This window comes from Cheilinus undulatus, linkage group 5 (assembly GCF_018320785.1).
Source record: "Cheilinus undulatus linkage group 5, ASM1832078v1, whole genome shotgun sequence".
Lineage (NCBI taxonomy): Eukaryota > Metazoa > Chordata > Actinopteri > Labriformes > Labridae > Cheilinus > Cheilinus undulatus.
Window position 1 is genome coordinate 33,947,694 of NC_054869.1, and position 10,459 is coordinate 33,958,152.

A 10,459-nucleotide genomic window follows, 5' to 3' on the forward strand; every position below is an offset into this window, starting at 1 on the left:
GAGGATCAAAGGCTGAGAGTGCTAGCACTGCTAATGTTAGCCACATTCTGCAAACCATCTTTGCATTGCTACGGTGTGAAGTTGTTTTACCGAGTGTATTTACTTGAGTTTCGACTGGTTGGCTAAACGCGATTATAATTTGAATTTATTCAGATTGGAAATTTTTCAACAAGCAACATCAGTAGAAAATTCATTTTAAATAAAATTAATAGAGACCATGCCAGCAGACATGTGCTTGAACAGTTTATAGTTTTTAATAACAAGAGAAGGCTGGACAGAGTGAAGGTAAGGACCATGTGATGGAGGGATGAAGAGGTGAGGGAGAAAGTCAAGAGATGTAAGGCTGAAGGATGAGGACAGGGGTTGAAGGATGGCAGGACCACAGTAAGGGTTGGGAAACAGAAGCAAGGATAGGGTTCAGGGGGGAAGGGGTAGTGAAAGGGCCAAGGAATGAATGGGTTAAGGGATAAATGGAAAGGGGATGAGGTCAGATGACTGTAGAACTTGTGGTCGAGGTTGGATGGATGCAGAAAGGATGCTGGGCTGGTATGATGTGAGGGAACCCAAAGATTTGAGACTCAAGGTGATGGAGCCAGTTGAGGAAGTGGTTAATGGTTATAGGAGATGAATGATTGACAGGTGCAAGCTTGTGTGAAACAATGCGTGAAGGATTGATGAGACTCTGGGTAGGGGAGCTGGTTGAAATTGAATGGCTATAGGAGACAGATGAGTGACTGGCGTCTGCTGATGGAAGTATGACACAAAGCAACCAAAGGGTTTAGAAAGGGATTTGATAGTTGGGTCAGTTACAATTGATTAATGAATGCTTAGAAATGTTTGGTGATGGAAATGGGATGTGTTTAAGGCGTGGTCTATGTTCCAAAAGTTAAAAGAAATATTGATAGAAGATGATCTTGTCAGCAAGTTAGTTGAAAATAGTCGATAAAAAACCCTTTAAAAACATCAGCTTTTATGTCATAGAAGCTTTATGGAGATGCTTATTGTGGCTGCTGTTATGGAGGCATGATATATGTCAGACTTTATGAAATCGGTGTCTGCACAGAGGCAATATCTAAGCCTTGCAGAAGCTTCTTTTACAGTCAGTTCTCTGTTTCTGTTATAAGATCACCATCTTTAAAACCAAAATTTTACCCATCTATTTGTATACTTGATAAGCTCCGTGTCTCATGCATGAATTGAACATGAGAATATACACTGAGTGAAGTCTCTTGTTTCTCCTTTAGGTGACCCAGTACCTCCTGGATAAGACCTTGATCATGGATGAGGACACACTTTATGATCTCTCCCTGAAGATTGAGCCCAGGCTTCCTGCCTGAGTTAAAGCTGCCGGTGGCCAGTGGGAGCCTGTTGAACCTGGACACCAGAGGGCTAAACGCCCACGTTATCTCATCAATCAAGAGGAAATGTGGCAGTTTTCAGAGCGGCATTGAGATGAAATCAGAGGGATTGAAGGGAGCGCTTACTGTCGGATGGACTGAATGGTTTAACAATGGACTGAGCAAGGGAGCATGAGACAGGCTACAGTTTTCTAAGGGGTCAGACTGATTGTCTTCAAGGAGAACATGAATGAACAGGTTTTTGATTGCACTGTGTGAGGGTTTGAGGAAATGGCTTGCCGCTGTGTATTCCTCATTCCCTGGCGGAAGCGTTTGGTGCACACCACCTCAGACAGCCTGGGAGTGCAGGAAAGGCTGCATTGGCAGTACTCAGTGGGTATAACAGAGATGTAGCATATACAGATAGTGTGACAGAGAGATGACTGAGCTGGTGTCTCTGTGCTGTTGTCTGTGATCTGTTGTCCGTGCGTGTCCGTGCCATGTCCTGGAGCGATAGCCCCCAAAAAAGCTTTTTGTCATGATGGTAAAACTTGCATGATTTCAGCTTTGGATGTAACTGTCTAAATGGCCTTCAACCTGACCCCCCTGACCCCTTAGCTTAGCATGCTTCACTCTAACCAGGGTGACTCTAAGCCACTATGCATCCTCAGTGGGCTGGGAACAGCCAAATGACTCTAGGCCTTCAAATAAAATACAGAAAAACACAAATATTTGGAGAAAAATATTGAGAAAACTTTAATCAAATATGAAGTGGCTTATTTTTCCAGGGATGAAATATATATATTTGTCTTTACCAAATAAAAAGGACCCCATGAGATAGGAAATATGATTTTTAAATGTCCGCATGAATGAAATTTATTTAAAAAAGAACCCTGCCTATTAAGACATTGTCCTCATTAGATTAACATTAGTGTCTTATATATATATATATATATATATATATATATATATATATATATATATATATATATATATATATATATATATATATATGTGTGTGTGCTTCACAAACAAAATACAATAGATTTATATATTTTGAGAAATTTTAAATAGATTTATGCTGCCTTTGTTTTGCTGTGCACTCTGGTTGGTAAGTCATGTGGTTGCACTGTTCGTCTTCCTATGGAGTGTCATATTTAGAGCCTTTTTAATTGTAACTTGAGGGCAGATTTAGTGAAAAAGACAGCTAGGAAGAAGCTACTGTAATGTATGCAACCTTTTACATCACTTACTATAATTTAGTGAACAACACACATTTAAATGACACATTAATCTAAAGAGGTCATTATTATTATTATTAATATGCAGGGTTCCCTTTAAACTCTATCAGTGCCTTCCACTTGTGTAGGTCAATTTCTCCACAAACACCAAATCACCTTTACTGACTTTTATCCTTCTTAGAAATCTTAAGATATCCTTTAAAAACTGGACTCTAGTATCACCCATTCACCTTCTTTTTCCAGAAAAAAAAGGTCGTGTAGACTGAATAGTAGCATGTTAGTGTAGGCAGAGTAAAGTCTGCAGCATCTTATCGTCAGCAAATATCTCCCTCTAGTGTTAAAGCGTTGTTATAACCTCTACTGACCCAAAGCTTTGGCAGCGTTTTTGTGCAGTTTGAATTCTTTTGGCTTTTCCAAACTCGTCACATTCTGACGCTTGTAGTCCGTCCTGGTGTGTAACTCCTGAATGTAGGCTGGGACCGTTATTGCACCCTCTGAGATGTAGCTTTGCTTGAGTGACAGTATGATCGTTCTGCTATTTATTTCATCAGATTCTGATTCTGTTATTTTTGTATATAGTGACTCCACACATATCACGATTGATAACGAAATACTTTGAATTGTTATGCTGTGAATATTGATTTTTGTCTCTTTACTTTTGCATCCTAATAAATTTGTTTAATTTTATTCTTTAAAAAAAGTTTGAAGGTTTAAAAATGTAGCATTTTAATTATTTGACTTTGTTTTCTGTATTGGTGATTTGAAGAACTTAATTGTCTTGCATGCACACAGCAGCTGCATGTTGTGCATGTCTGACTGGACGCTCCCTGTACGTTCTCCTGCTGCTGCTGTTCTATTTGAATATTGTCTCTGCTTAATGCCAAACACAATATTTTGTCCGTCAGACCTGGCACGTTTGTCTCTTAGTGTACCTCACACAATCAAGCATAATCTTAAGGCTATGTCATCTGCTAAGCAGCCTGTTATCCAGTAGCAGTGTTGGAATTTATGCAGGCCTCAATGAAAACAAAAAAACACAAGAGCATTTCTCTGTATCGAGAGGAAATGTTTTCAGGCTTTGCTTTAGAAAAATCTCATCCTTTGCACTGCGTCTGACTCTGAGTGTCTGATTCACATGCAGGTTTGGGAATACAGGATGCTATGTGTGAACTGTAATAATATTTTTGTGTATTTGTTTGCATTTTTCACTTGTAGATGCAGGGGAAATAAATTCAACATGCCTTATGTGTCTGGCTTATTTCAGTGATTTTTGGTAGCTTCTGCAGCTGCATCCTCAAGCAAAGGCTGCCCTTCATTTTAACCCCTATTTTAATTTCCATCATACTGTATGGTGCTCTAACAATTTCTGGTGATTCCAAATATTTCAGCCATATTATGACGCCAAGCTCTGCCAAACTACTGGAGACCTTTTTTGTTTTGCACATAAAAAATCCCCAGCTGCTCTACACCAAAACATTGATTAGTTTAAGAGTAAAAACAAGTAACTGGAGTTGGGGCATTGTGTTAAATTTAAATAATAACAGAATGGGATGATTTTCAAAACACTGCCACCCAATGTAAATTAAAAATAGCAAAAAGGCATAATACAAAGTTGTTTTCCTCACAGGTCATGGTTTAAACCCCCGCTTCTGCAGCCACAGGTCTTTGGGTAAGACATTTAAACTTTCACTGCGGCATCTGGTGTATGTTTGGACTTGGTTTAAACCATCAGTGTGTCACTGTGGTGTGAGTCAGGACCTACAGTGTTAAAGCCAGACAACTAAAAAAGCACCATACACACCCTAGTTTTTCACTATTCTGAATCTGATGGTAGCAAGGTGTCAAAAAAGTATGGGAAAAGATGATGTTATGACTTGGCCTAACTGGAATGTTTAGTATATCCACCATGTGACAAACCTAAAGTCAGTTAACTTTATTGACTGAGAGGGATGTTTACATTTTTAACATTTTACAACCTCATACATTTTAATGTAAGGACTTCTAAATGTTAACCAACAAATCCATCTGTTAAACCACCCAGACCCCATTTGGTAAAGGGCAGAGCCTTTGAAAAAAAAAAAACCCGGAGGGTGATTGGATAACCGTTCTGTCTGTCACTAACCTTGAAAAGCAGATGGATACACCCATTTCCTTGTTTTTCACTGGCAAATCCATCTTGCAAAGCTCCCATCTGAACCGTTTGAGCCCGGTTAGAAAGTGACAGGACCAATCAGCTATGAGGGGAAGTACTTTTAGGCACTGCAGAGTCGTGACGTAAACAAGCAGCAGCAAGAGCTAGTGCAGTTATGGAGGAAGACATTAGTGTGGATGCTGCTAAAGCGCCAGTTTTATCAGAACTTGACAGTTCTTTGTTGAAAGAAGAACAAAGAACAGCAGTGAGTTGTTTTCTTTTCAAAAATGACAAAAGTCAAGTACTTAAATGTCTACATTCACCATGTTTCATGTTATTCCACAGTGGCTACACACGCACAGCTTGATAGCGGCTACGTCAGGTGTTTTGTTGCTCTGATTGGCCCGTAGAGATGTGACAGACAGAACGTTCACCCAATCATACTCTGAGTACTTTTTCAAAGCCTCTGCCTTTTCTCAAACATTTCCTATTGAAGCTTTCCCACAAATCTATCTGGTGTGTCAGGTTAGTCTGTCACATCTTTATGGGCCAATCAGAGCACCGAAGGAGTAAACTCCATAGAGAGCTGCATAATGCGAAACCATGGTGACTTTAAACATGTCAGCACATGTTTTTTTTTGCTGTTTTTGAAAAGAAAACAACCCAATGCTGTTCTTTGTTATCCTTTCAACAAAGAAATGTCTCCTTGCCATGCTGATGTCTTCCACTTTCTAACCGGGCCCAAACGGTTCAGATGGGAGCTTTGCAAGATGGATTTGCCAGGGAGAAACACGGAAACGGGCATATTCATGTGCTTTGCAAGGTAACCTAAATGCACTATGGGACAAAATATGAGCAAGTGTCTGCTAAAGCTCTTTTAGAGGAGAAAAGAAGGAAAATAAAAAAAGACACATGATTGATTTCAAAAAATTAAACTGCCTATTTTTTTTTTTTAACAAAAACATTAACATCAAACACTTTCCTTCTGTTAATGTACCTGATTTATCCGTTCATATTTTTCTCTTTGTACTGCTCTTTAAGTTGGGGAAACTCAGTTTTTCTTGCCCCTCTTACTAAGTCAGGTTGAGGAGAAACAGTGCCCAAAATAAGGAAATATAAAATTCAGAGTTCTAAGAAACTAACAAACCAAGTTAAAGAAAAATTCCATTTACTCAGGTAATATGATTCTTTTTTTTAAATCACTGCAGTGTTTTGATATTTTGATGTCTTTATCAGGACGTCCAAATGAAGAAAAATGAAGCAAAACGGTCCACTGACAAGTGTCCTCAGCTACTCCGTGGAACGTGTCATGAAGCCTCCAGACTGTGATGTTGCCTTAACCGGTACTCACTGTAGAAATCCTGCCATCCTGTGGTCACAGATGGAATTCCCCCTTTTTGTACCAGTGTTGGCATAGCCTTCATACAACTGTATTGTCCTTTTAACTATCTTGGTCTATTAGAAATAATTCAATAAAACTCTACATGCTCTACCTAATTTAGAGATTTATGAGGTAAATTATCTGATGTCGTTATCTATTCTTGGAAAATGTGTATTTATTTTGTATGTGATTTTTTTCATGTGATCCTATAAGTAAGAAAAAGGCAGGGAGATGGCGTGAGAGAGAGCAGCTGAAGTCAGAAGCAGTGAGAGGAAGAAATGGCATGGTGTGAATCCCACACATGAACAAGTGTTCTGCAAAGTGATAAGAGTCGTTTCCAAGTGTTGCTGAGCAGACCTGCCAAGTATAGTTAGTGTGAGCTCTGCTGACAGTCTCTGGTGTTAATAAAGTGACTGTAGGTTGGCAGTTCTACGTTAACATTTGTCTCTCAGCAGGAGTCTTTCAGCAGATCAGCCAACATCACTGTTTCTGAGGGGGCAGATAGACGACAGTTTACTCAAGTTTCCATACACTGAGAGTGTGACTTCTCAATCAAGTCACACACAGACTCACATTTGCTTGTTTTTTTAATTCTAGAGGAAAATGTGCTTGGACTCAGAGATATACTTACTGGAGGAAAGCGATACTCAGTTCACCTTAAACGTTACTTAGGGATGATTGCTTTCAGATGCATTGATCACCAGTGATATGAGAGTGAAAGGTGTGGCAACAAACCCTAGTCTCCCACTGGTTGCATTTGTTTGTAAAGGAGAAAACTCAAAAACTAAAACTCTTCAAGTGCACGACTGAATAAATACTTAAAGGAAAACAAAATGGTCAGTCCTCAAATGTCCATTAACATATTTTGTAATCTAGACAAAGCAGCAGTCTACAGTCGTGTAATGGAGTATTACAGCATAAAGCCTTCATCAGTAAATTTAACAGGTCCAGGTAAAGACCAAAATGAGGCCTTTTGGGTCAGTGTATTTTCTGGCAGTTCCATTTCCTGTTTGAAACCCGCCTCAGAAAACTGGAGAAACTGTACTTATTCTGTTTTTTTTTTCTTTCTTTTTTTTACAGAATGGGAAAAAGAATAAAAATACTGAGCTGTTTTCTCTTTTTTTTGTTTCTGTGTGTGTGTGTGTGTGTGTGTGGGGGGGGGGGGCTCATTTCAAACAGGAAATGAAACTGCTAGAAATTACACTGATCTTAATGCCTTGCAGTAAAACCACAAAAATAAAAGTCATGAAATGGAATTCAATGTTTTTTTTTCTCAAAGATTGCTTCCTTGTTTTGAATGTTTAAGTCTTCCAAAAGAGGAACAAAAAAGGAAAGAAAAGGAAAATGGCGCCATCAGTGTCTTACGGTTTCTGCCCAAAAACCAAAAATGCCTAAGTTGGCAGCTTTCCTCATTTCCATGCGGTCAAATGTCCTCTCAAAATAAATTATACTTAACTCTGAATGCTTCCAGGAACCCAATGCAAACATAACGGTTTGATAGAGCACCAGAACGCCCAAACTGCTAATTTATGAGCAAATATTTACAGCACTGATCAGGAATACATCAATACAGTGTTGGTACAGAAGAGACAGACTTACTATTCCACATGTGCTTTTTCAAATGTAGTAAGGAGTGTAGTTATTTATGAGTCATCTGAATGATAAAGAACAAACTAGTGAAATGATGAAAGCCCTTAATGTATGTATTGTGTATGTAGTGTGTTAGTGTGAGTGTGTGAGTGTGCAGGTGCTCAAGTGCATGTGTGAAGAGGCAGACAGACATGCTGACTGGCAGTAGAAAGAGGATTTTCTGTCTGTTGAGGGTAATCCTGAGCCACTGTCCCCATCCCTCCTTCTCTCTCTCTCTGATCCTATCTCTCTCTCTCTCTCTCTCTCTCTCTCTCTCTCTCTCTCTCTCTCTCTCTCTCTCTCTCCAGTCTGCTCTCAGTCTCTCTGGACAGAGCTTCAGGAACTCACAGGCCTTTTGCTGCCTCGTTCTCTTCTCACAAACCTCAGACAGGTGAGTGATGGACTCTCCCTCCTAAACTCTACACCTTTCCTTCCTCCATGCTTCCCTCAAAAGTCCTGTAGTTGTCACAGTAGTATTTTAGACTCAAAGATGGACACAGCTCCTTTTGTTAAAGTAAACTATTCTTGAGACTGATCATACATTTACATTGCTGTGCTGATGGCACATCATTTTGTTGCTTCCACTTGATCCTGAAGATTTAAGGCACACTGCAGCCTACACAGCAGTCGCCTGCATTAGGGCTTCTTAATCTGCCTTAAATTAAAGTGAGCAGCCACCTGTGAGCAGATCCCCTTGATTTAACCCTTTATCAAAGCTCTAGTAGTCCTCCATATCTGAAAAAGAAAAAAAAACATTCAAAAAACTCAGTGTAGAGTGTTTCTAATTGGAGCAGGACAGGTCAAAAGGTAAAGCCACATCTTCGTCTACTTTCCCTGCTCAGATGGTCATCGATGTAATCTGACCATTTTCCTGCTTTTTCTCTCTCTGAAACTATCTGAAAGATAGTTATTATAAGGCATACGGTATATATAGAATCACTTTCAATGGTTAAATATGTATTTCAAATGTGAAAAAAGGGGGACATGAGTGCAAAAAATAGCATCAAAATAGATTTCCATGAACCAAAAAGTCCTTTGGGAAGACCACTGGTTCCAACAGCAAGGTCCAAGCCCCTCAAAACCCCCAACCTGCCTTCATATTAAGCAGCTTTTATTTATAATCAGACTATGAACTGGTGAATTACTGCACGGTAAAAAACATGCAATTGATAAAAATGTGCAGTTTGTGGAATAAGAATGCACCAACACTAAGCTTGGATCTTTTACACTTTATTGATGTTTTAAAACAATCAATCAATGTGACTCAAGTCATTGTAGTATAAAGACACCTGTGTCTGGAAGGTCCAGTCACTGATTAATCACTATTCCTGGCTACCATTATACTGTGAAGACAAAAGAACACTCCAAGCAATTAAGAGAAAAGATTATTGAAAAGAATAAGTTAGGGGATGGGTACAAGAAATTTCCAAGGCACTGAGCATCCTCTGGAGTTCAGTTTAATTCATCATCATGAAGTGGAAGGCATATGGCAGTCTGTGAACTAATGTTATCAGAGTGCAGGAGTATTAGTAACTTGGGTAATTGTTGCCTAAAATGTTTGTAATCTTTTTGTTCAAACAGGCACAGTAAGGGGAAATTTCCTCTGCATCACTTCACATTGCAGGATGAATCCAGAAAGGGAGCTTGGAGAAACAGTGCATTATTGTTATTGTTAACTGTATCAAATGATGTGGCTCTGTGCAACTAGCTTGCTAAATTTAGCTTTCACAGGCAGACTCGGCTCATGTGCAACAATTGTACAGGGTCAGATTACAAACAGGAAAGCTTTTATTTGGGCAGAGGTAGGTAACAGGCTTATTACAGGTTGGGTTCAGGTTCAGGATACTTTGTATCTAGATTTGGTTAGCAGCTAGCGAGATAGTGGCTTCACAAATAACAAAACAGATGAAGCAGGAAACAAATGAAAACATGCTAAAACCTGATGAAAATCTCAATAAATGATGAATGACATCAAACGGCTAAAAACGAGATAAGACACAAAAATAATGATAAAAACAGAGAAAAATACAAAAGTGCTCCCACCAGTCAGGACATTAAGAGACATAGTAACCAATGAAACCAATAATAGACCATTCAAATAACTGACTATCACCCCAGCTTGTATGTTAAAGCCTTGCAACACCTTTTGATAAACCATTTAAAAAACATTTGTCACATTATGACTGAGAAATACATTGGGAAAACATCACTAGCTTCATGTAAGCCTCAATGTGCATATAGTGTGGAAGCCTGAGGAGGACATGCATCTACAGTTTTTTATTTTACTGTTTTCTGGTGAAAGTGAGTCAAATTGTTGCATGGTCTTGAGAAATCAACTTGGTATCAATGGAAAACCATTGTAATCTTGAGATAACAGCATAAAAAACTTGAGATCTCCATAAAGACAAGCGGAAAATTTAAGTGGAATGAAATAAAGTATTCTCACTAACTTTATCATCTCATGACATGACATGAATATACTTTTAATAACCTTTCTCTGAATTGCTTGGAGTGTTCTTTTGTCTTCACAGTGTAACAGTAGCCAGGAATAGTGATTAACCAGTGACTGGACCTTCCAGACACAGGTGTCCTTATACTACAATGACTTGTGACACACTCACTCGGATGATCCCCATTTTACTTATTGTGAGAGTACTAGCAACAGCTGGCTGGCTGGAATCATGAAACTTCATCTTTGTCCTCTGTCCTTTCCCCAAGGAATTCCACAGAGCACGTTGCC

The 10,459-nt window shown here is 39.1% G+C and overlaps 1 protein-coding gene across 3 annotated transcripts in view; it reads left to right on the forward strand.

The window, feature by feature from the left end:
* The window catches only part of rasgrf2b (Ras protein-specific guanine nucleotide-releasing factor 2b), a 76,329-nt gene extending 74,100 nt beyond the window's left edge, over nt 1-2,229 (forward strand). For all 3 annotated transcript variants that reach the window (XM_041786682.1, XM_041786684.1, XM_041786683.1), the window contains one exon: nt 1,245-2,229. In XM_041786682.1, coding sequence (XP_041642616.1) covers nt 1,245-1,337 — 93 coding nt within the window. In that variant the 3' untranslated portion in view covers nt 1,338-2,229. The remainder of the gene's footprint in view (nt 1-1,244) is intronic.
* Nucleotides 2,230-10,459: the final 8,230 nt, after the last annotated feature.